The sequence below is a fragment of the Buteo buteo genome, chromosome 6 (assembly GCF_964188355.1).
Source record: "Buteo buteo chromosome 6, bButBut1.hap1.1, whole genome shotgun sequence".
In the NCBI taxonomy this organism is placed as follows: domain Eukaryota; kingdom Metazoa; phylum Chordata; class Aves; order Accipitriformes; family Accipitridae; genus Buteo; species Buteo buteo.
Window position 1 is genome coordinate 18294283 of NC_134176.1, and position 26678 is coordinate 18320960.

Below are 26678 nucleotides of genomic sequence, written 5' to 3' on the forward strand. Positions count from 1 at the left end.
AACAGCCTGAATTTATTAAAGTAATAACCTGGTGGGACTTGTAGATATGAAAACACTAGAGAAAGTAACATCTGGGTAAAAAGGGACAGGTATTTAATTCTAGCTCCTTTTGCCTTTCAAATTTTAATCTGGTTTGCTACAATGGGCAAATTAAGTTCTTTACAAATGGTTATTTTAAAATAAATGCACCATATCACACACAGAAATAAATATACAGTTAACCAGACACTATAATACAACCAATGTGATTAAAACTGCTGTACATGTAAAACTGATGGTGAAGACTTTCAATCTTTAAGAAAAATACATTGATGAAAATGCATATGCTACCTGATTTCAGTGACAAATAGATGGCAGAAAATCTATTCTTAATGAATGTACAGGATCATCTTGCATGGTCTGTAATGATGTGGATTTCAAAGGCAATGATGTGTTGTAGACAGCAAGACAGAGAGGGAGTTCTGCTAGAGGTGGCAACCCTGTTCCACTGAATACATCAGACAAGACTCAGTTTATTCAAACTGGGTGAACAGATACTGTAAGGCATAAACACAATCTTACCTCCAAACAGATTGAGGTGTGTGCAGACCTTTCACAGGCCTTGTGCACAGAGGTGTGCCATAATTTATTATGGAGTAAATGTCCACTTTTCCACAAGATCTCTGGATTTTCTCCACTGTCCACTTACATTCTGCGACATCAGCTGGTTGCCAGCAGGAGGTTCTGAGGTTTGATACTTCAAGTGTTCCAGAGGATGAATGTTCTCCTGAATGCTCCTTTTATTTCTGCAAATGAACTCTGCTGAGAAATGCCCTGTATTCAGACAGCATCTACAATTAGCACATCTGCCCCGTGTTGAAGGCCATGCTTCAGAGACCTTCTGAGGTCTGCAGATACCAGAGGATCTCATGAGATAAACTATCCAGCCCTTCCAGGATGACAGCAAACACAACAAAAGAGCAGCATGGCCCTTAGAGAAAGTCTGACTCTTTGACAATTGGAACTGGTGGGGTTTTATGGTCTATTGGTTTATAAATAAAATGAAAATCTTTCTTAGTTTCACTCTTCAGCAGGGAGCCTTTGATATGATGAGGAAGGGCATCCTTGTCCAGCTGCAGCAACTGGTCATCAACATAAACAAAGAGTCCATAGTCCTTGGGATGGGAGACTTCAAACTTTTCGGCACACTGCTGGCTCAGCTGCTCAGCCGTGGTGCTGTTCTGGGAAGCAAGTGTCCTTGACTGAGCACCAATTTCCAGAAAGGAGATAGAGATGAAATCCTGAAGAGAAACATGAGGATAGATCTTGCAGTTAACACGTGACTTAGGACCAAAGGAGGCAGAATTCAGCCCCAAAGCTCTAGCTGCCTATAGCTCCTAAACACTCTCAAATATCCTCCAGTCATTCTCCAATGCCGTAGGTATCCTCTCCTTTCTCCCCTCTGACAAACAAGTTCTGAATCAACAAATACTTTAACAAACACTTAACAAATTAATTAGCACTGTAAAGACCCATAAGTGAAAGCTTTTTTCTGATTTTGGTGAATATGCTTAGTGAGCAGTCTGCAACAGTTCCTTCTCCCACCTTTCTACAGCTCCTGAAGAAATAGGATGCAAAGAAGTAACAGACCAGAATAACGAACCAAAAACCTCAGAGATCTGGCCTGAAAACCTCCTGTCTCACAGAAACAGGAAAGGGCTGGCAGCGTGGTGACACTTGTAACTCCACCATCACCCAAACAGCACCTTGACAGCATGTCCTCCAAACTTCCTTCCATCAGTAAGGAAACAGCAGAAGCTATGCTGAGAAGGCTGATTTACTTGTGTCCTGTTTCAGGCAGTAACAACTGTTAGGATGACTTTCCTCTTGCCAGACTCATGAGGAACAGAATCTAGAGAACCTTTGGCCATAGTGGGAACCTGTATGTTTAATTTGTGCCTTTGAATTTTAAAAAAATTCCCAGGCTTTTTGGTGAGAAAATACTCAGTTTCCCCAGCAGAAGTAAGATTTGCCAAATAATCGTGCTATGGGTTTCCAATCTGTATTTATGGAGTATCAGTGCAGATGAGCAAGGCAGCCAGATGGGTGTGCAGGGGCACACTTAACACCAAAGCAAGCTGTTTACCTCCACCAGGATGGGCTCATGTCTCTGATAGTATCCCTCATTCAAAGGAATGGAAAATGGCCCTTACGCTGCCAGAGGCAGTGGGAATGTCCTGGAGAAATGTGGCATTTGCTTGCCCAGCTGTTATGCTCCATGCTAGGTACTTGCTATGAGCTACTGCCAGAGCAGCACTTGCGGCTGGATGGGTATTTGACGTGTCTCAGCCACCATTCACACGTTCTGAGACCATCAGGGATTGTTTTGACTGCCATATGAGAGGCATATTAAACCCCATGCTTTCAGAGAGCTATATGGACTGTGTTCTACCCCTCAGGAGACCTTTCCCTGGCTTTCCCCTCGGCATTCAGTTTTCAGTTTTGCACTGTGAAGGCTTTACAGAACCCGAGACGTGGCCTTTGCTGCCTCCCTGTGGATGACTATTTGGTCACAGGACATGGGGCTGGCAGGTCATCCTGCCTGCCTGGTTCCTGCACCCAGCCTCACCATGGCAGGAGGCCCAGATCACCCATCCCTCTTGCGACCCTCTCCCACTGGTGCATGGGGAGGTCTTCACCGGCCCATACACAGCATGGGCTTCAAAGCTAGCCAGCCATCGTTGGGTCTGCCCTGCTACTGGACAGGAGAAGCCAGGCTCTGGGAGATGCTTGTCTGACAGGCCCTTGGGATATCTCAGGTCCTCCTACCGCTTTATGCCACCTAGGAGCCACCACTGTGTAGCCTGCTTGCATCTCCTCAGCTTAGCCCAGGACTTCCCCAGGCCCTAAGGACATGGAGCAGAGGGGGTCCCTGCCTGCCCGCCACAGCTCTCCACATGCGAGGGCTCCTAACATGCCTCCTTCAAGAATGAACAATAAAATCACTCTGCAGTCATATTTAAAATTACATCATCATGAGGGTACTTCAAGACTTCAAAATACATTTCTTAAGTAATATGTATTTCAAATGAGGTGTGTTTTTTTAAGATTTGGAAATTTTGCACCGTATGTACTCTTGTTTATTAATAGTGATTTGGGTTAATTTTGTTTTAAAACAGTTATCATATTAAAAATCAGTGAGTACAGAGAGAGCATGTTCATCTTCCAGTCTTTTTCCCTAGAAAGTAATGCCAGCTACCTGCACTGATGAACGGGAAGCCCGGGCCTTGTTCAGCGTCCTCCGTCGCTCCCAGCGGTGAATGGAGTCCTGCACCTCCACGCTCAGCTGCCGCGTGACAGTGATTTTGTCATAGTTCTTGATGTGCTCCAGGGCCCCATAGGTGGTGGTTAAATAATAAGAGCCTGTGAAAGGAGAAGGTCTTGTATGAACATCACACCTGCAGAGGCCATTCATTTTCACTTCCATCCTGCCTGCTTGTGCCCATGCAAGTGGCCAGTGTCTAACACTTGCACTGTCTGTGCCTCGCTGCAGGGAGTGCAGGGGTGTCTGAAGTCAACCCAAGAGAAATGAGAGCTAATGACCACAGTGTCCTCCAACCCCCTTCTGCTTCACAGCAATGTCACTGCCCAGACCGCTGAGGTTGTAGATGCTCTAGGAGTAAACACTCCTAGGTTTGAAGGTAAACTACTACAAAAACTGTTTTCACAAACAAATCCAAACCATTCTTATATCCAATCCAAATCTACCCTCTTTCACTTTAAAACTGTTGCCCCTTGTCCTGTCATTACAGGTCTTGGTAAAAAAACCTTTCTCTGTCTTTATATATCGAAAGGCTACAATAAGGTCTCCCCAGAGCCTTCTCTTCTCCAGGCTGAACAATCCCAACTCTCTCAGCCTTTCCTCATAGATAAGGTGTTCCATCCCTCTGATCATTTTTGTGTCCCTCCTCTGGAACCGCCTCAGCAGGTCCATGTCTTTCCTGTGCTGAGGACTCCAGAGCTGGATGCAGTACTCTAGGTGAGGTCTCACTGGAGCGGAGCAGAGGGACAGAATCACTTTCTTTGACCTGATGGCCACGCTTCTTTTGATGCAGCCCAGGATACGACTGACATTTAGAGCCTGGGTCTCCTGTGGGCTCAGCACCGTTGAAGGCTGTCTCAGACCTGCACGGACAAGTCACCCTCTCCTCCCTCCATCTCTATCAACTAGACAGGGAGCCCAGGCGTTTGGCTGAGAGCAATTCCTGGACTGTTTGGAGTTGCAGGATAAAACTTGGTAAACCAGAGAAACAGGGGATAGAGCAATGAAAGCCTGCAGCCAGTCCTTTTCCCTCAGGAACTCCCCGACTGCTGTGGTGTTGGCTGCAGCAGGTAACAAATAACGAGCTGCGGCAGCCAGGGAAGCAGCTGGGCCATCGTAAGAACAGGCTTCACCAACAGAGATGAGAAGAGGACTATGAGGAAGTCCTTCACCACAGAGTTGACTGTGAGGAAGCTGCTGCTTTGGTTGTGGGGCAGCCCCGTGTCAGGGCACGGCCCCAGCGGCAGGTTAATTAAAACGGCTCGTTTTCCCAGCTGCCCCCCCGGGCTCAGCTCCGCTGATGAGCCAGAGGCTCCGGCCAGAGTCTCCTCCGGAGGGAGGGAAGGAGCCAGCCTGCGGAGCTGCTCCAGCCGCAGCACAGTGTCCCAGAGGCAGCGGGGACGAGGACGCGGCCCCGGGGCCTCCAGGCGAGAGCCTGCCTGGCCTGACGCGGGCCGGGGCCAGGCCGCGGCGGGGGCCGGCAGTGGCCGCCTGGTCTGCAAGGCCCCATGCCGGGAGAGGTCCGCCGCCCAGGCCCCTGCGCCATCCCCTGATCCTGCTCCCCTCGCCCCGGGTGCCAGGAAGACGGAGAAATAAAAATCGCCCCTCAGCTGGGCGGAGCTCCCCGTTCTTAGTACGTTTCATAATAATTGCAGTTGCCTCTAGATGGCGCTTCCACATCAGCCAAACGTCGCGCCAGCCTGCCTGGGGTTTCGCAGCCCTTCCTCGGGCCCCGGTGAGCTCCACAGCCATTGCAGCTGGTTGCGTAAGCGGTGGCTAAGGCAGCGTTTTATTTAAGAGCGGTATTTTTAGAGCACCATTAAAGTTTGGTGTAGCAGAGGAGGGACCGAGACATTGCCATTTGACTTTCTGTACTTGGGTGGATCCGATGAGGAATGTCTCATAGCTACGCAGGTCTGCACACACTGAAAATACTCTCTTTTTCTTTACTGTCTCCCACAAAGTGCGGCTGAGAGCAGGCTAACAAGCCTTCAAGTACCACTTTTCCCATATTAAGCATAGTTGCTACCCTGCCTTGTCTGTCATTCAGTATTTCTCCTGCTCTGGCAGACTCAGGGGTGCCAGTGATGGGACCTGCGACCTGGTGTATCCCTTCCTCAGAATCCAGGGGGGAAGATCTCCCAGTCCCCCCCAACAGGAATTCATTACATCTTCATTAAGAATTAATTTTTCTTCCACTTTCTGGTGTCTTCATTTCCACACAGTCATTCCCCATCATCTGCCCTTGCCTTTGCCTCAGTAGTCAACATCACTGTTGATATAAAATTCATTCAAAGTAAATTTTTAATTTGGACGCCAGATTTAAATGATTTTGTGCATTGACCTGGTGAAATTTCACAGTTTTCTCACTTCTGCTTTCTTTTTTTGCTTTTATTTCTGTGCCTGAATTACCCTTTGCCGTTTAACTTTGAAAGGCCTAACTCAAGTTGACTTTTGCCAGTTCCCATTTTAGCCCTGTGTTTCACAATCTCAGACCTGTCTTCACTGAGATGTTCTTTTTTTTTCTGTTCCTTGTATCTGGAGTTGCTCCTGGTCTCCTTTCTAATATGGTTATTTAGCCAGTTTGATCTGGAACTCCCTTGCAAAATTTTTTCCCTTTGACTGTAGTACACATTTCACACAGTCTTTGCATCTTGACTTAAGAGAATTTCCAGCCAGCTTTGCCTTCGACAGTCTGAGCTCCCCAACCCTGCTGACTTTAGTAACCAGCCTGGTGGTGTGCCCTTTTGAAATTAAGAACCTGTGGGCAGCGTAGTCACCAAAACCAGCTTACTTATGTCAGCATAATGCTGTGCTTCGGCTAACATTTTTTTCTGCTAACAATTCTTTTCAGCAGAAAAATTAGCTTGTGCAGAAAGCCCTCACTCATATGATTGTGTTGATACTGCTCATTCTGTTAGTACTTACTTTTGCAAACCTCTGCACTGTGCTGGGATGACATGCTCTTAGTTACAGACTTATACCTCCATTTAATATAAATAAAATTAGTCTGCTGTTGTTCATCCAGGATGCCTTCCTAGAACCTCAGTACTTACCAAAACAAAGTCTAAAATAAAACCCATTTTATTGGTTTAGTGACTACTTGGTGAAAAATGATCTCTGTTCCTAATTCAGAATGCATAACCCTGTCACTGTTACTAGCATTTGCTTCTCAAGCTATATTTAAGAAACTAAAGGGCCACAGTTCCCTGGGTTGTTTATCCCTCTAATAGCAGAGGTCTTCATTCATACCCGAACCCAGTATTCCTCTTTAACCTGACTTTCCTTTCTCTGCCTTGCTATGATACTCAGCCAGAGAACATTGTCAAAGGGGTCACTCAAATTTAAGAGTAGAGTGAACATGAGAATGATGTATGGCCACAGGCATAAAATGCAGTTTAAGAAATGTCCTCTTTTCTCATTGGAATAAATAGAAGTGTCTATACAATGGATTGCAGCAGCAGTTTAATTTTAGGTAAAGACCTTTTAACTTTTCAGCCTTTGGGCCAAGGAACACTAGATGTCTCTGTTTAGGTTACTAATCCAGCAACTCAGTTCTCATTTATGCTGTGTCCCTGCCTTTCTAGCTGGTGTCTAAGGGCACTGCACTGCTAAAAACAGTTAAAGTGTTTGACAATAATTTTAGAGCCTCAGATTTGAAAAGCTTGGCCAAAGCTTATACCCAAAGCCTAGCCAGAGCCTTGCTGCCCCACTTTCACAAACACTGAAGAGAGATAAGTAATGATTTCCAAAGTGAATATCCCAGGAGCAAACACTGTACTCTACCTTCCCCTAGCTGCAGAGCAGGGTCCATGAGCTCCATCATATATTCCACATTGAGAAGGACTTCAGTCAAGTTGCTGCGGGCCAACACATACATGAGCACGGGGAGGAAGTCATCTGCACCGTATGGTTTCCCTAAGCAAAGAGAAAGAGAGAGTGGTCCCAATAAACTCACCACAAAGACACGTTCCCACACGAGAGTGACAGCTTCTCACCCAGCATGTCCTTTGCAGACTTCAGCTTATGTTATCTGAAGAGTTAAAGCTTGAAAGCACCAGCAAAGAAAAAAAATGCTGAAAAGGGGAAAGTTCTCTTAAAAAGTAAGTAAATTTGCTTCAAGCCCAAAATATGAGCTTGAAAATTTTCAGTGAGCTCCATTTCTGCCATTCTTTATTATCTGGAAAAAGAAAAACTTAAACTTTATGGATCACAGACAAGGGACAATCCTTGAAGATTGCAAAGACTGCCAGCTCGGCCCTCTGATTTGACACTGCCATCAAGACTGCAATTCACATTTTCAATATTAGCAGCAAAGTTGTCTACATGCATTAGGGGTATTTATTCTCTTAGGTTCGCTCTATGTTTGGAACCAAAGAGCAGAAAAATGGAATTTGAGATAGTGGGGTTTAGGACGGAGGAATTCTGTGTTTATGTTCCTTCAGAAGGCAAAACATAGCACTACATGTTCCTAATTAAAACAGTCTCCCAAGAGCTAGGATCTAAGAGGAAGCATCTTTTCAGCCATGGTGTCTAGCTAAGAAAACAAAGGCCTTTCATGCTGGACTTTTAGACAAGGTTTTGGACTTGGTGTGCAGCAGGTGCTACAGGAACAGATCCTCATGGGCTCAAGATTTCCTGTGCTTAAAACATTCATATCAACAAAGTCAACAAAGTGATCTTGTATATAATCTGTAAAAGCTCTTTGGGATCTCTGAGGGCAAAAAAGTGTACATGTTAACAGTCATCATTATAAATAATCACTGCTTAAAATAGAATCCAAACTGAAGCTTCACTGCATAAATGGCAAAGAACACAAGGATAACTTTTCTTATTTTGAAAGATGCTTTCACTTTCTACCAACATGTCATAAATTCATCATGGACAACCCATAATAACAAGCTGCTTAACAGGCCTATCTTCCCAACATTCAGGGTTGACCATTCCTCTTAGCCTAAGCCCAGACTGCTTTCATTCTGAATGTCCTTCTTCAGATGGAGGGCAGTTTTCCTCACCTGAGCACTTGGATGTGTTTGTTCCATGGGCCATATGTGTCTCACTTGAGAACCATTCGTCTCACCTCACAGAATCAAAGCTACCCTTGATGTAGCTTCAGTGAAATTATGCCCTAGACATTTTTGGCCCATAGGCCACATGCCTGTCCATGGTAGGGCATAAATTCCTATTTCTCAAATGTTCCCACTGACTTATTTCAAATCTTTGCCATGAGTCAGCCTTCCTTTTTTTGTCATTCATAGCTGATGCAGATTCTCCACTGGCAAAGAAAGATACTCTTCTGAAGCCTCAAATAAACATGAGCTTAGCCCCTGATTAAAAAAAAAACAAAAAAAAACAAAAAAAAGGATGACTTTAAAATAAACCCAGTAATATATCTAGTGAACAGAGAGTTGATCCAGTTAAAACAAAGTGTTGGAGGATGAGAGACTGTGAGGGCTGTAATTCAGTCTGTTTCTAACAGAGTCCGCACACACCACAACATAGATCATTTATTTAATGAAAGCTGGATTAACGCTTTCAATTCCGTTTGCTTTATTATGGCTGCCTTTAGTTAAATGACACAGCCTTAGGTCTTCAACCAAACTATAAAAGGACCATACTGTTTCATTAACATCTGGATGGACATTTTGTTTGTCTGTTGTTGCCTTCGCTTATGTCTCTTCAGAGACATAAGCTCTGTGAAGGGTCCAATTAATTACTGTCATATATATTACCTTAATACAAGCAGCTTAGTATTACAGCAATTTAATATTGTCTAGCATAAAAAGATGACACAACTGAGATATGAAAATGTACTAGAAGAACTGCACAGAGAAAAGCCCTATTCTCCTTTTGACCTGAGTAAATCAGATGCCAACAGAGTTAGTTCTGTATAAAACTAGTGTAAAGGAAGATAAAGTACCAAAGAGCTTGCTAGGTTCATTTTTTTCCCTTCTTTAAAAACTTTTTGTTTATGGTGTAGTAGTTACTGACCAGTGGCATGGATTGGGTGCTTCTGATTTCCTGAAAGCCAAGGGATTTCCTGAAGGCCAAGGGTTTTCCAGTGCAACACCAACAGCAAAATTTTCTCTTCCCTACCAATTCATTTTCATGACCAATCCATGTTGTGTCTGCTAGGGCATCGAAGAAAATTGCTACTTCACAACATGAATTCCTATCCACTGGAAGAAAAATTCTGGGTTTTTTTATATAAAATGTCACCAAGAGAGATCACCAGCCAGCCAACGGACTGACCAACCAATGCAGAGTGGAAACAGAAACTTGGAACAATTCCATATTCCCAGGCCATCAACTTCTAGCGCCAACTGAAATGAAAGTTAGAGGACACTTTTCAAGAACTCCTACAGAATATCTCTATTTCTTTTTATTGGCTGAGAAGTGGTTGTATATACAAGTGAGCACCAAGTCAATTACTTTTCACTGCTGTCTATCGCATTTCTATAAGCTGATTTAGCTGCTCTGCCTACCAGCCCTTGTTATAAACCTTTCTCAACTTTAGGATTTCATAGAAATATTTTGGACTCCCAGCTGTTTATATGGCTTAAATACAAAAATCTGATATACAGTTTCTTTTTGATTAATAAACTCAGAGTATGGATGTCTGACTGCAATAATGGAAAGAGTACTCATTCTCCATATGCTGTATGCTTGTAACCTGCATAAATTACTAGACATCATTTTAATCCATTTGTGGGAGTATGAAGCCTGATTCTTAAATACCCACATCTGTAGCTAAAGCTGAAGTCAGCAGGAGCTATAGGTGTCAACAGGAGAAAAGCAAAGCTAATCATCAGGGATCTCTCTCTGACTCCATGTGTTGCCACAAACTTCCAGTGTTGTCTAGGGCAGGTCAGGCATGGTATATTGTGCCTACTCCTTGTAGGCATCACAACAGCTTGTCTCTACTGACTGCACATGGAGCCAAAGACAGGCGCCTGAGAGGACAGGACTCTGAACCTCCCCTTGTTCTCCTGGTCTTGGATGTCAAAGGAAGCACAGGGACTAGCTCAGACATGTACAGCCATCAGACCAAGTATGGCCCTGAGACGCCCTGTATCTCAGTCCATCCATGGGGATAATAGGTGCTGTCAGCAACTCAGATATGACCAGAAGCAGGAGGCACAAAGATACCTGAAACAGTGCCTGTGAACCAAGACACCTGAGAGGTTGGTGCTGCTCAGCATCCTGCAACCCACATGCTCCCTGTGCCATGAAAGGCACCAGGGCACTAACCAGAGTCCATCTGGGGGCTGCAGCAGGCATGTTCTCTGCAGGCTGCTGCCTCCTCAGCTCCACTTTTAATCTGGACCAGAGCCAAGCTCCCAGACCTGCATGTCTAGTGCAATCTGTGTCTCTCACAGAGGGGTATGTTTGCAGCTGACAAGAGTTAAATCTATCTCTGATCCTGCCACTGGTCTCAGTGACACTGAGACTGAGTTTGCTTGTTTAAGGTGGTGTTGTCCTACTCCAGATATGACTTGCTTGCTTTATTTCCCCCTCTTCCCTGCAGGATCAGGAAACATTTATTTCATAAATATCTGTAAGAAGCTTAAAATAAGCCTTCTCTTCTGCCACAAACTCATCCTGTTATGTTTATAGCAAAGCAAATACAACGTCAGCTCCTGGCTGGGATGCAGAGCTTGAATGGAACGGGTATTAATTAAATACATGATTTAAAGCAACTGGAATTCTGCCCAAGCCTCCATAAAGAAATTACAGCCTATTTTAACACATTCATGCACTTTTTTTCCCTCCATGTATATTCTAACAACCAGCACACAGTGATGATGCTCTGCATCTTGCTCTAATATTTTACAAACACTGGAATGATGTCTAGCAGCAGCTCTCCAGGAAATATGAATTTTAGCCTCAGTTTATAGCTGGGAAACATGAGGTACAGAAAGGTTAACTGAGATTTGTTCCAGATCATAAGAAAAGATTGTGACCATCCTTCAACTCCCTAGCATTTTGCTGTCTCTTGTCCATCGCATACTACTTCAGCAAGGTTTAATTTACGGTACAGTTGAATTAAGAGAGTAATACATGCAGGCAGCATGAATCCATTTCAGAAACATATGTTTTACAGATCAGAGGAATTTGTTCCCCTAGAAAAATCTGAACTGGCTCTTTAATTCAAATGTAGCAATTGTGCTAGCCAGAAAAAAGATACAATCTCTAGTCCATCAGCCTTCATTAATAGTAACCTAAATGCAAATATCCTCTTCCTAAAGATAACAAAGCAAAACTGTTATGTATAGCTTTATTTTCCTTCTCAGAAGTGAGCAGTGTGGTGGGATTGCTCTGACTTAGTTTTAGGAACTTCTAGCATCAGTTCTACTCTGGCTGCTGAAGTATTTGAGGCCAATTTTCCTTTTCACAGGCTCAGCTATCCCACTGAAGACACACTGCTTCATGTCCATGCCTTTGTCAAGTGCAGAGCCATAGAGGAGTGCATCAAGGCAACTAATATTCAGCTGCTCAGTTCTATAGGGGATAACAAACTTCATCCTAAAAGCTAGGGAAGAGAAAGATACCAATGGAATATATATCCTATCTTTCCTCTTCTTCCAAAAGTACACTATGCATTAGCCATGCAAAACTATGCAATAGAAATTATTAAATCAGATGGTTTAGGGCCAATCACCTAGCCAACTCCATCACTAGTAAAGCACAGTTTTTGAACTATATACTTTAGCTCCCTGTGCAGTTCAAAAAAGTTTCATAACCTGAGGGAGGCCACAAGTTTAAAAAGTTGCAGTAAGAAAATTGTTCTTCTGTTCATTCTTCTTGAATCTCCTTTGAAAGCAGTCTCCCCATCTTTCAAACATCCAACTTAAGCTTAGAGCCTTTCTATGCCTGATTTTCCCCGCTCATGGGCTGACCAAGCTTGGCCTGTTTGTCTTGCACAGTATTTCTTCATAACCCAATGCCTACTGTTCCACTATTTTTTTCTTTTCTATCAGTTCTCTTCCACAGAGCAGCAGTTCAGAGGTAGCACAGGGCTGGGAGCTCCAGGCTCACCACTACCAGTACACACCACACATACTGCATATCTGCATCTTGTTTATCACTCCACAAGTGTCACTTGTGTTTTTGATAGAGTGAAAAGCAGAGATTCTTATTCTACGCCTACCACACAATATGCCTTTGACATTTTGTCTGAGTAAAGGTATTTCTGAAAGATAAATAATAAGCCATTTTTTCTACATAAGATTACAGTGCTTCTATATAAATGAGATATGTGCCCAACTCTCCCTGTGGGTATTGGGGCATGCCTTCCAAATGTAGGAGCAGTCAGAAAGTTGGGAGCTTACAGCTGCCTGTGAGTCCTGCCTCTTACTTTTCTAGTGCACAGATAAAAATAATGCCAGCCAGTTTGCAGGGGAGGAGTTGGGTGGGTTTCCAAACTCTACTTCTTTTCTTCTTTTAATGCGTATTATTCTTACTAACTACTCCTAGTATTTTTAGAAGGCAGGTTACATATTTTTTGATCATAGGTTACATTCTTGGAGGCATATGTTGCTGTTCTTTAAGTTTGCACAGAATTCAGAAAAGCTCAGTGAGACACCACAATGCTATCATAATTGCCCCTTTGGGGACGATTCACTTACTAATACCACTGCCTACACTGAACATCTGAACCAGTACCTCTAAACTCCTTTTATAGCCAGCGATGAACTAATCAATATCATCAGTGGAGTTTGTCATGAGTCATCTCACCCTAAAACAGACACCTACATCTAGCCAGATGAATCAACTGAACATCATCGACTAAGTCCCCGTTGTCTATAATGAGAAGCTAGACATGACACCCATCTGTGGCCACCTACAGCTAGATGTAGCTGTAGATGAGTCCTACTTCAACATAGATCTGTATCTTGTAGTTGTACTCAGAGGTCTGTTGGGGGAAAGGTGTATTGACAAAGCCTGTGAACTCACCTTCCTGATTCCTTGTGATGAATCAGATCCACAAGTTGATGGCCTTCAACTTGAGGAAGAAACGTTAGTTTAAACCAGCTGAGGGTCTGACCCATTCAGTTAATTGTCTAAGTATCAGGGGGTTCAACTACAACCAATTTTTCAGACACATTTTGTCATGTAGTATGAATTGCAACCAAACCAGAGAACTCCTCCTTAAAATGGCCCAATATACATGGAGTCAGTCAAGGCTGACTTCAAAGTTTCATGACTCTTTCAGCAGTGCAAAGATGGGCACTACCACAGGCACAGATGTTCCTCAGTAAGCCTATCCCTAGTTTTAAAGAAAACTTGGTACCTGTCTGGACACCCTGGCCAAACCTGGACTGCTGTACACGGGTTTAAACATGCTAAAAAACTTGTGTTTTCATGGATGTCTGAAAAAAAACGGTGCTTGATTTGGCAGTATTTGCACTTTTCTTTGAGATATGAAACCATATTCTCAGGTCAGCTTATCCTACGGTCAGCCTAAAGTGGATAAAGAACTGGCCTGAGCTACCAAATTGCAAATTAAACCGGACAACATTAAGTAGTTCCCATGTTACTGAACAGATAATTTTTCTGATAGAGGTAGACTGACTTTGGTCCTGCAGCAGAGGGAATGATTAGTTTTGTATTCCACCTGCTCTGATCTTGGAAGAGGAGGGAACTTTCTAATTCAGCAGTGAGTAAAAGGAGCTAAAAGAAGAACAGACTGTTGCACAGGAAGCTGAGCGTGGCCTCTGCTCTTCCTGTGCAAAGAGCACTGTGCTGCCTCGGGGCTGGCTGAAAGCAAAAGGGGCCTGGGCCACTGCTCTCGAGAGAGCTCTCAAAGAGAAGGAGGCGAATTCCTACCCACTGAAAGCTGGTCTGAGCAGCCCACAGCATGCTCTTCTGCACACCACCAGCTGGGAATTCCCTGTCAGAAAAATATTGCCGTTTCCTGAATGTTTGTCTTTGCCAGGTGGAAAATCAAAGTGATCTGAGGTCAGTTCATTTTGTTGAAGAAGTTCTACACATTTCACTTTTAAGTGGGTCTACAGGACGTTTCACTTAATTTCTCTCCGAGTCCACTGTCTTCCAGGAGTTAGACTATAGCATTCTCCTCCCCTTAACCTCTTTTTCTGGTCTGAATTCATTGGGGCATATTTCCTTAATGCCAGGCGAGTATTTTTCTGACCCGGCCCTGATATGCATCACTGATCATATATACTGGAGAGGGGACTGGATGCACAGGGGTGAAGTCAGCTTCTGACCTACACCCCACTTGCAGTACTACTCAACGTGAGAAAACAGCTGAGCTGGCTGAAATGAAGTGCTTTGGTTAGCATAGCAAACCACAACGAAATTCTCCGATTTCATGAATGACAATCGTTTAAAACATGTAAGGTTTTTTTTTAATTATTTACCTGACATAAAATGACACAATGCATTTCCTGCAACAGAGAAATTCCAGCCCTGAGCTAACTGAGGTGTGACAGATAACATAATGTACCACCAGCATCAGAAGGAGACTGTGTCTCCTATGTGGGTTTTAATGAGGCATGTGAGTATTCGAGCTATACCAAATTTACTCTCAAACTTAAGACAACTGTTTTAACAAAGTTATAGCAAATTACCCTGTATGTGTCCAAATCTTCTCATCATACTTGAAGACAGTCAGAAGTCCTATCCACCCTGCAGCTTAGGCTCAGCCCTGGGGTGGCTTCTTGCCCTGCTGTTAATGTGTCTAGATTGGTCATTGAACCTTGCTGCATACTGTCCAAGGGATGACCCTGAGGTGAGGCTCAGAAGGGACACAACAATTCCTGTATGAGTACTCCAAAGCTGTTGTCAGTACAAAATAAAGCAGAACAGCTAAAAGTACCTTTGGAGATTGTGAGTTCTTGAACAACCTCAGGTTGTTGCAAATTAATATCTGGCTTCTCTCCAAATTTATGCATGGCTGGTCATCAGCTCACCAGTATACAAAGAAAACTCTTAAACTGGCAAGGCAGATTCCTGGAGGAAGGGGCTTCCTGGTCTATCTGCAAAAATGCATCCTGTCTGCAGGCCAAGTGCTTAATGTGTGCATTTAGTGGTTGGCCTGAGGCCCAAGCTATATTTATAGTCAGAGCACGTACTTCCTCACACCGAAGAAGTGTAGTGGTGGCTTTTGGAATTTACTGGAGCATCAGGAATTAGTAACAAACAGTACTAGCATTTTGCGTCTCCTCCTCAGATTAGGCAAAACTTTGTAAAGGCCAAATCAAGAGACTTTTCCCAAAGACCCATTCCTAGAATTTACCATTAAGCTGCTACAAGCTGGGACAGATCTCTGAGGATTTATGGAGAACTGTGTGAAGACCTGTGCAAAAAGGACATTATCCATAAAATACACACTTAATGGATATCTGGGGTTTGGAGTTATGGAGCTTAAAGTTAACCAGGTAACATCTTATACCTGTTATTAGTGCAGAGAACTTCACAGTCACTAACCAGCCCATTCTGAACACAACCTGTGGACAGCTGATACCAAACACACTGACCATCACTGTTACCTCCAATTTGAATATTACCACATCAACTGTATCATAAACCCTGTTCCTTTGATACACAGGGAAGGACCAGTGAGGGATACCATTTCGTAGGAGTGCTGTACCTGGGTTTCCCTGAGACATGGAGTCATAGATTAGTTTGCAGGACTTTAGCAAGATGGCAATCTTCTTTTCTGGGGAGTAGGCCTTGTGCATGGTTGTGAACTTGTGAAGGATCTTTTCCAGCACAACAGTTTCAGGCACACTGGTCGTGACACCTAAGTCGGTGGTAGTTGTGTTTTGTATCACAAGTTGGTTCTCTTTTAGCTGCTGTAAAGATCCGTCTTTGTTGTGGATTTCTTTTAAGTAAGAATCAATGGCTTCTTTTAAAGGTTTCAGGACACATTTGTACAAAGCCGTCTCAGCAATCAATTCTATATAGAGAAGGAGAACACAAAAGTCCATGATAAATAATCAACACAGTAGTACAGGTGCAATTAAAACTCCTAAGAAAGCATGTGCTTCGTTATTCATGCACTACTGCATAGCTGTGAGCAGGAACAGAAATTACATCCCAGAAAGTAAATGTTTCATTACCAACACCCTCGAGAAGTCCTGGATAGGCTTGAGATGAACAGCAATACGCAGCCTCTGCCACTGGAGCTGTCGGAGAGTTCCTGCTACCAGCAGCCCCTGCTGTCTTTGGCTGACTCCTGGCTGACCAGCATGGCACTGTCAGGCAGCAGGAAAGCCAACTCTGGGAAGAGATGTGGAACCTCACCTAACTGTGCTTCTTTTCACAGTCCTGCCTTTACAGATGCCCAGGTGGGATTCATCTCGTGTCCCTTCTGACGTCTCCCTCTGACCTGTTTGAGATATTCGTTTTGGGATGAAATGAATTGCATCCTCAAAGTGCCCTTTCTCTGCAGTGACTGAAAAGGGGCTGTAGCCACCAGCTCAGAGACAGACACCAACATCGGGTCAGGAGTTTCTCACCCGTACTGCTCAAATGACTCTAACTTACTGATAACTTAAGTCACCTCTTACGCCACCCGTGGATGAGGAAATAGTCTGTGTGGGTTGAACGCTTGCTTAATATTTAGCAGGAGACAAAAGGAAGCATGAGAGACTGTGAGAAAGTCTGTTGTATGACTTCTAGAAACCAGAGGCAGAGCTAGAGGTACTGCAAGGGATCCTCTTGTCACCCTTGCACTGAGGCAAAAAGGTCACTGGCTAAAGCATTCATCCGCTCAGCCAGTGAGGAATGAAGCAGAGGGCAGTAAAGTTTATGTATACAAAATGCAACTATTTTAAAGAATTCAGAGAATCAGTCAGCCTGAAGCAGGACAAATTCAAATGGGAAATCTTCCACAGTGGGAATCCCTGTCCGCCACAGGACAATACAGTCCTCCGAAGGCTGACTGGGTCATATCATCCTGTTGAGGAACTGCCAGTGAACGGGGCTAGAACTATCTAACCAGGCATGTCTGTGTGAAGGAGGGGGGAACCTTGCACACATGCAGCTCTACCAAGCTGAACAAGGACACCTCTTCTTTCTGCCTCCTCTCCACCTACCCTAATCAAGATTCAAGACAGAATTCTCTGTGCTGACACCCCCTCTGCCTCGAAGAAAGGGGTTATTGGGACAAATTTGCAGGTGTTACATGAGGTGCATGAACAGTGAAAGCATAGCTCCCCTCTCCTAGCCATGGCAAGGGGCTGGCAGCAGGACTGTTCTGCTGGGGAGACTGCAGGATCATGTGAAGCCTTTGCTGGGTGAGAAAGAAGTCAGCAGGGCCTGCTGAGACTGACAGCTGAGTGCCTCTGGGTCCTGGCTCACCACTTAGCTGGGTCCCACCTAATGCTGGAGCTGCAGGATCCCCTGGAATCCCTGGTCACTTCTGTGTTGGGGGTCTTCCAGCTCCCAGCTTGCTTCAAGCCAATTTAGGGATCTCATAAATAGCTCTGCATTGGTTCTCAGGTCCTCAAGAAACAGTTTTAAGTCCAAAGAAGCATGTGAGTGCATGCATGCATACTTTTTCTGGCTGTATGGCTTTGACTGGGATAAAAAAATCCTACTTCTCTTTGTATATTCTCTCACGAATGTGCAGGGGGAAGTTGGCCTTTTGTATTTCCAGTGAACACAGCTCTGCGTGTCTGTGCTATGCGTACACATATATAGACATGCACACACACACACACACTCATATTTGTATATGCATATATACATACATATATGTCTCACACACATAGACATACATCTCTTCTACTTAAACACTTCCCTTTAAAACATTCATAATGGGATTTTCCCCCTCATTGGTCTCCCAGTTTTTAGAGCTGCTCCTCCAAGTGCTGGCAACCACTGAGTAGACTTCAGTTTGCACCCCTAAGCTTTTAGGAGATGGTTTATAATTCTGTAAAGCATAAGCTGTGTCTGCATGTCATCCTCACCTTCCCAAATCCTGCCCGAGGATGAGTAAAGCACAGTCACCTACCTAACTGTTCCTCGGTGTAGGAGGCTGGGTCTATCAGAGATTTCAGCTCAGTGCTCTGCACTAAGTAACTCTTCAGCTGCGTCATCATCATCCGGATTTCTTGTAGCATCTCTGTGCTGGAGCTCTGCTTTGCCATCATCTCTAAACTGTACACTCTGTAGTCCTGCACCAGGTTGCCAAAGTACGAATCCTTGTCCTGTGCCAGCTCCACTATTTTCTTCTGCAGCTTCCTGTCACTAGACAAAAAGACTGTGAAGACATTGGACAGACTCACAAAGGACAGCCTGTTCTTGGCCTTGCCCAAGATCACGGAGCGTGTCTTTTTACTGGAGGAACTACTCAGCATCTCCAGGTCATCCTCTGTGCTGCTGGTGGAGTAGGAGTCTGGCTCGGACACCGACGCCTGAGCCACGGCGCTGCCTCCCGGGCACTCCAGGGAGGAGTGCGAACCTTTCAGTTCAGCTGAGCTGATGGATTTGCGGCCATGTCTTTGTTCAGTCTTGGTGCGTGTGCAAGTGGCACCACCTGTCACTGTAGCTGAGCTGCTCTTGCACGAAGCCTGCGCCGTGGCCACGGCCGTCTCTGCCACTGTTTGCTTCAACTGACAGGAGCTGGGGATCCTCGGTACCTGGGAAAGTCTCTTCCTTCTCGGTGGTGGGATAGGAGGTGACTTTTCTTTCTCAGTGGCATTGCTTTGTATCTCAGGCATCTCCTCCTTCTTCTCTGCAGGTTCGGGCTTTGTCTCCTGAAACTGTGATACAGCCCTTTCGGGAACCTCCCCGGGCATTTCTCCGGCCTTTTTGCACAGCGACCTTTTATCTCTGCTCTCTGTACTTGTGTCTTGTTTTTCTTCTGTCTGTTCCCCTTTCAGCGTTTCACAACTTCCAGGCTTACCCACAGAGCTCTCCTCCGAGGTCCTCTCGCACAGCCGCCTCCGCGGGGGGACAGAGGGCTGGGAGCCCTTCTTGGGGCTCACTGCTGAGGGCTCATTGACAGAGCAGCTCTGCTTCCCTTCTTCTTTATTGTCACCACCCTCAATTTTCATTTCCTTGATGCTCTTTCCTAGTGGCTGAAGAAGCGGCTCGTTTTCACAGGCAGTCATGGGATCCTGCAGGAGCTTCAGAGAAGATTTCTGAACGAGAGCATGAGAAGGTGGAGGTGGAGGGGGGCGGCGGGGAGACCTCCTTTCAGTGAGTGTGGTGGCAGGGGGGAGATCAGGACTCACAGCATGGCTTTTAGGAGGAGGTACATCTGGAGGAAAAGGATTACTGCACTCTTCTATAAAAATAGGATTCACGAACCACAGCCTGTCATTTCCTATTGACAGCTCAATTTCACATGAGCAGTGGTTTGTGCTACTTGCAAAACACTGGGTAGATCTTAAACTGTCTGCCTGGACAGTGCTGAAAGCAGAGTCTTTTGCAGGGTGGGAAAACTCCTCTCCTCTTATTCTGTGGTTTAAGGAGGAATCCCAGAAATCTGTCCCCCCCAAAAAAAAGAAAGAAAAGAAGAATGAAAAAATGCTCTGAGACAATTTCAGCTGCTAACAGTATGTAGAAGTCCTACTTTTTATTAAAAGAAATGGTACACAAGCTTTCACACCTCTGCACAAAACAGTGTGAAGAAAGGGTTGCCTGTTTTTTGTGTGTGAGATGCTTCAAACCAGGGGACAAGCTCAGAAACTTCACCAGACACCTCTTTCTTGCCAATTTTAGGACACTAATCTAGTGAAAACTGTTAATGCTGTGCAGCTTGTGCAGTGTGAGCAGGAAGGTACAAGTAACACATATGAATGATTGTGAAAAGGAGTCTGTGACTTGTTCAGTGATCACTGCCCTCTAAATGCAAATAGCTGTGGATACCTGAGGTGAGTTTGTGAAGACCCCAGGTGAATTCTGTCTCCCTCTTGCTGACTGTGGGAAGGTATAGGACTGAGATATACAGCATGGATCCAATGTGCACTGGGAGCACAAGAGACATGAGATGAAGATGACTACTATGCAGCAAGCTCATGTGGCATAGTCTGTTCTACACAGAGGTCTGATCATGCTTTGCAGTACAACCAGTCCAGAAACATATGATTTTAAATACCTTCCACAGATTAAAATCACCATTAAAGTCTATAGCTCTGGATGATGATTATCCATAGCCATGCCTACTCTCTCTTTTATGCCTTGCCTTGAGACTGCCTGCTTGCAGGGGTAAGAAAGGAAAGATGGTGCAAAAGACTGTTTACACAGGAAGGTTGTATACTGAAGGACTAAAGAATAGTTAAGTACTTCAGTGCTATCAACTGTGACTGGAAATGAAGATGGTGTTTCAGATGCAAGTAGTCATTTCTGTATGTCACAAACCTCTTATTAGAATTTGTCTTTGAATAACTTGTTTTAAAAAAATTACAAAGCATTTGTACATCTTTTGAATAGATTCAGTATCACATTTAACCTTTTCCCCTTCCCCCAGAGGTGAGTTTTCAAACCTGCTTGCCTTACCAGTCTGATTGCTTTTAATCACTCTTAGAACTGCTAATCCAGGGTCCACTACTGGAAGTACCAGGAAACATGATCCTGCAAACCCCATGTGTTCTCAGGAAGAAAAAGGGTATAAACCTCTGAGGATATTAACTGGGTGAGGACTGTATAGATGCCCACAGATTTAGGGACAAGGGGAAGATGGGAAATCCTGGAAACATAAAGATGCAGGTAACTAAATAACTATTTCAGCATGCTTGGTCCCTGGACACATTGCTGACACTGATGGCACACTCTTCTGGGTGGATTTACAGGGGACGCGAACGGGGCTGCCACACAGCGCCTAAACTCTGCCCTGTGCTTGGTGTCAAGCCTGTCTCACTGCAAAAACATCACGTGCTGGGCCCCAGAGGGGATGGATGGGGCTGCACATGCATGGGATGACCCTCAGTGCTGAGCACATGGTACAGCTCTCAGGACGGTGCCTTCAGCTGTGCCTTGCCAGGGTCCCATTCTCCTGTCAGCTGCACCAGCGTAGCCCCCAGCCCATCACAGGGAAGGGGGTGCAGGGCTGAGCCAGCCAGAGCCCTGGGCAGGGTCTGCCTGTCCCTCTTCCTCAAAACCAGCACCCCAGAAAAGCTCAAAGGGACTTCCAGATAGGAAGGTCATAGCAGAACTCAAAACAGAGCTAAGAAACTCTTCAACTAAAGCCAATGCAGAATGGGGGGTGAACCACGTTCAGATAAAATCTCTCCCTTGCCCACTGCATCCCCAAAGACAGGCCACTTCTTCCCATTTTGCTCCCCAGTGCAGCTGTGACTTTTGATGGCTTCCTGCTTGCAGCTGGCTCCATGCTGTTGCTGGAAAAGCCATCTTCTTTCTGCCGCTGCCATGACCTGCTCTCTGCAGGGGTCTGCCTTTCCCCCTCGGTGCCCTGAGCCCACTGCTGCCCTTGCCTCCCTGTGCCAGCGATGTGGTCCCCTGGGCCACCGGGACAGGGACTGTTCCCTTCCCTCTGGCAGGTGCAAGTGCTGCAGGCAGGGCAGGACGGGCAGGCTGACTCCTCGTTGTCTCTCCGCTCCCTCTAACCAAGCATTTCTGTAACATAGGCACAGAGTAAGCCATGCATAGGTGAACTAAAAGACTGTCCATTCCCATCAAGGTAAAATTGCTGATTTAGCCTCTCGTAGCCTAGGCTAGGGTCCATGGCTAATTCAGCTTTATAAGCATGTCAGCATGTTTTCTTAGGGAGCCTGAGGTTAGAACAGATTTATTCTCTGATTTCCTACCATGAGAGGGAGGAGAACAAACAAGTTTGAAATAAAAGTGTTGCCAGGAACAGCAGCACTCTTGACAACATAATTCGGGAGTAGACGTGCAGATGCAACCACACTTAATAGCATTGCACTGCCAATCCCCTCACATCTGAGACTGGCAGGAGTATGATTTCCTTTAAACGCTCCAACTCTCCTGGGTATCAGCAAACGCAGGACAGGGGAAGTTGCTTGTTTAAGTCCAAACATAATGCTGTGGAGTCTCATGGGCTGAGGAAATGGTGAGTAAACCAATGTACAAAAGGGAATTTGGTTATTTTTCTCAGTAGTGGTCAGGATAAGACACTGTGACGAAAAGGCGATGCTCCATTCAGACCATGAAGGACCAGATGAGGTGGTCCTACCAAGGGTTACACAGCTGCTTCAGAGAGACTGTTTCTCAGCCCAGCCATACTGTCTTGTACAGCAGGAAAGGCATCCCAGGATCATCTCCAATTGCTATCCTGGCTCTTCCCTTAGCTTATATTCTGGGAGGGATAATTAAGCAGTTTGAGACTTTGGCACGTCTGTGATGGTATGTGCTCTTTGTGCTGTGCAGTCACGCTAACTCTCCTGCTAAAATACCTTCTGTACCAGTGAGGTCAGGACTAGAGGGCCTGCAGTACATCCTCTTTGACTATACACATAACAGCCAGATCCTTTGTGGAACAATCCAGCTTGCAGGTAAGCATCTTACTTCTACCCCCTCAAAAAACATATCACTTTGAAATAAATAAAAAGCAACATACAAGAATTTCAAACAATGCTAGCTTTCCTTTGGGAGTGCCACTTCGGGCAGCACTTATTGTTTGTGTACCCATTTGTACCCATGAAATTTTGTTCCAGGAAGCGGTAAACAGCATCACTCATTACTTCAGCCTGTTTGACTTTACTGAGACAGCATGCCACCCCAAGAAGCTAGCATCATTTCCCAGGAAATCTTTACACAACAGCAGGTTTTCTTCTTTTGTCAGAAACTTTCCTGGCATGCAATATACTGTGACAAGTAAACCTCCAAGCATCACCACTTTTATGACCACCAGTATACAGGAGAGAAGGAAGAAGACTACAACTAACATTGCTTTGGTGCTTGTGTTCTCATTAACCCTTCCTTTCAGAAGTTGCTGGAGATCATTGCCTGAGTCAGTATCACCTCTGCTAGCTCAAATTAGACCAAAGGTTGGAGAATCATGATACACTTTTTACCTTTTAATCCAAATTTTACACTTGTTATAGTAAAACTAATAATACGTTTGCAACTTGCTATTTCAAATTGCAAAGTACCTTTCTTTAAGCAGGAAGTGCTGGCTGTACACCCATACTTAAGGATGCCTTGACAAATTAGAACATATTCAAAATAGAGGATGCTGAAAGTGTTAGAGGCAAATCTAATGGTTAAATTCAACAAAGTTGCCTGAACTGAAACCAGTGGGGTTTGCTCATGCCTTCTCAGAGGTATAATGCAGAAGATCCAAAAATAGATCCCTAAAGCCTCAGGGTGCTCTAGTGAGTATCTCTAAGTGAGCTAACTTTTCAGCTTTCACCATTGTTTGGCTGTTTTCAACAGCTGAGGGAAAACTGAAAAGCAAAGTAGCATGAGAGTAGCTAACTGTAATAGCTGTCTCAAGTGGAGTGTGTTAAATGGGAAGGAATGGGAAGGAGACCTCCTTTAGTTAACAGAACTGCATTTCCCAACTCTGTAACTTGATACATCTGATCTAAAATTTGTTCATTTGGTGCTGCCGCTAAAAATAACATTCTTTTTTGTATCTATCTGATTAGTGTGAAGCAAGAGAACATGCTGGGACACTACACATTTCTCTACCAACTAGAAATCCTGCAAGGGGAAGCAGAAAGATCAAAATTAAAAAATATCACACTTCCATCAGCATTGCCCCCACACATCAGAAGGGGAAATTGCAAAGGTGTTTTCGTCTTCTCATATACCTCAGATGCCAGCTACTTCCCGTGTGTGTAAGCTATCCTGAGAGGCTGTGCTGCACTTCAGTTGTTGAAAGCCCCAGCTTATACAGTGAGACTGTAGGTCCCACACCCTGCACAGAAAGTCCAAGTGGAGGTTTATGTCCAAAGGGGCAAGTGGCCTTTTTTCCAGTGTGCTTCTATCAACATAAAGATCATAAACATCTTCTCTCTTGCTTTCAGGCCTCCTCAGCTATTCTGAAGACAATAGTTCATCTATCCTCCAGTTGCATTATGTCTGTGCAAGGCACCATGGTTCTCACAGGTCTGAGTGAAATTCTGGCTGCTTTGAGGGACTTACCTATCCCTAGACTAGAGATGATTTCAAGGTCTTGAAAGCTACTGGCTTCTAATATTGCTTGTGGCAGCTTCAGGGTGAAGGGCAGCAAATCCCTGTAAAAAGAAACACAGTGAAAAACCAACGACAGAATAAAACCCACAATTTCTAGGAACTCCAGATTTTACTGTTGGTTTTAGTGATTGAATTGGCTCACAATTTCAGCCCCGTTTTGCAAAGTCCTGAATGTTGTCAAAGGAAGATCTCACACAGCCAGTAAGGCATCATGGACATTGTGCCAGCTTGGGTTGCTCTGATTTCACAAGAGATCACCAGCTCCTGTGGCGATGCTTCATGCCGTGCTGCTGGCTTAATCACTGCGTCTTGGCTTCCTCCTATGAAAACAGCAGGAATGCCTCTCACCTCAGGGGAGGCCACAAGGGTTGAAATACCTTCCCATGAAAAGTGTGGTGCTGCAAATGGTAATGATTGTAATTAGAAAAGCCATTCTTTTTGGTGTAGAGGGGATCTGCAGTCCTTTTTCTTTCCATTTACCCCTCTCTCCCCACCCTGCTTCCTCTTTTAAAAATCAGTGTAAGTGCAAGGCATGTTGACAAGGCAGGACACAGTGGGGTTAGGGAAGGAAGACCCCTCCTGAGGAAGGGTAGCCCCTGGGTGAAGTGACAGACAACGATGAAGTGTTGCATGACACTGAGGAAACACATATATCCCTCTACTCTTTGCTCTCACACTTCTGACTGCTTGGTTTCTGCAAAGATGCTGTATTTTTATTAAAAAAAAAATTAAAATACAGTTTCTCAGAGGAAGTTAGTTGGGTTTCACTGAAACACATCCTAAGTCTCAAGTAATTTAAGGGAGCTCTTGGGCTGGTGGTGAACTGTTCAGGTTTGCCTCTTGCCCAATAACAATTCACTAAACCTGTTCCTACCTCAATTCCCATTCTAACAAGGACTAGAAAAGCCAGTAACAATAGTCCCTAAAAGGTAGCAAGGAATGGTGCAGAGTCATTTTACACATTAGAAAAGGTAACAAAATGTTCTGCAAGCTGCAGGAAATTATTTTAGAAAAAGCTGGCCTTGTGAGTAGGTGGTCTCCACTATACAAATGCATGCCCCAAAAATGTGCATGACTGTAGGCCTGGGGAGGACAGATCTGTTGACAGATGAATGCAGGGGGGGCTATTTTTGCCCCTATTAACAGATACATATCTTACTGATGTACTGTGTACTCCTTGAGTTCTCTGTGCACCACTGAGCACCCTGTTGTCACATTGTTTGACGTAAACTGATGTGATCCCAGGATTTTTTTTTCATTGCAGATATCAGGTTTAAAAGAGGAAGAGGGTCCATGGACCTTCTGCTTTCTTTGTTTGCTAATGTTATAGGCATAAGTAGTTCCGTTCTTTTTTTTTTTTTTTTTTTGGTAGAAAAATACATCTAAATATCAGGAAACATTAAGACACTACCGCAATAGAAAAAAAATCTGTTTTATTCATGGGGCAGCAGTTTGCAGACAAGCCACCAAGTCACCTGTTACCTACAGGTGTTAGTTTTGTGATCTAAGGTAACCTACACAGGCCAAACCTTCTTTTGAGAAGAGCCTGTCAGCCCTGATAAGCTGTTTCCAGCTATTTATAGATGACTACTTAGTACGGCCCTGAGAACAGGCCTCTCCACTCACCATCACGGAGAGATCCGACAAGCTGTCAGCAAATGGTAGGTCAGTGCCTAAGCAGCCTTTTTATTACCTGCTTCTCTCAGAAAATGATTCCCTATTTACCTTGTCTTTTGACAGCGACCTAAGAAATCGCATGAACCATCTCAACGTGTATTTGACACTCAGAAGTAACACCTATAGCAGGAACTAACAGAAAAGCTTTTCTTTCTTTCTGAGACTCAAGCCATGATCCTTTCTGCAGGAAAGCAGAAGTGAGCATATTTTCCTTCCCACCAGCCATTTGACTAGAAATTCCCAATTCTTGTTTGCATTTGGGCTCTTCTTTTTGCTTTGGTAAGACAGAAATCTTTATATGGGTCCAGGGGTTAATTTATGCCCATTCTATAGGGTCTATACACATCTAGATGGCTAAATGTCTTTTCCTTGATGGGGGTGAGACAGAGCGTGGTCCCTTGTGTGAGGGTAGGAGTCCTGGCCCAGCTGTGTTGAACTCAGCTGGCTGCAGAAGCAGCCCTCAAAATAGTGCAAATATTACTGGCTGGGTGAGCTGCAGCACGCTGTATCATACCATAGATAGCCGGTTCCTACTATGTGACCTAACCAAGTCTCTAACACAACTACCTTGTAAACATATCCTGAATCTGCTTTCCCC

General features: G+C 44.6%; 1 protein-coding gene across 1 annotated transcript in view; it reads right to left on the bottom strand.

Moving 5' to 3' along the window:
* The window catches only part of RIN3 (Ras and Rab interactor 3), a 70069-nt gene continuing 43391 nt past the window's right edge, over window positions 1-26678 (bottom strand). Inside the window, exons 5-10 of the mRNA XM_075029939.1 lie at window positions 24353-24444; window positions 18288-19766; window positions 15918-16226; window positions 7088-7219; window positions 3239-3402; window positions 1-1280 (exon numbers count right to left, since the gene is read on the bottom strand). Of these exons, the coding sequence (XP_074886040.1) occupies window positions 972-1280; window positions 3239-3402; window positions 7088-7219; window positions 15918-16226; window positions 18288-19766; window positions 24353-24444 (2485 nt within the window). The 3' untranslated portion in view covers window positions 1-971. The remainder of the gene's footprint in view (window positions 1281-3238; window positions 3403-7087; window positions 7220-15917; window positions 16227-18287; window positions 19767-24352; window positions 24445-26678) is intronic.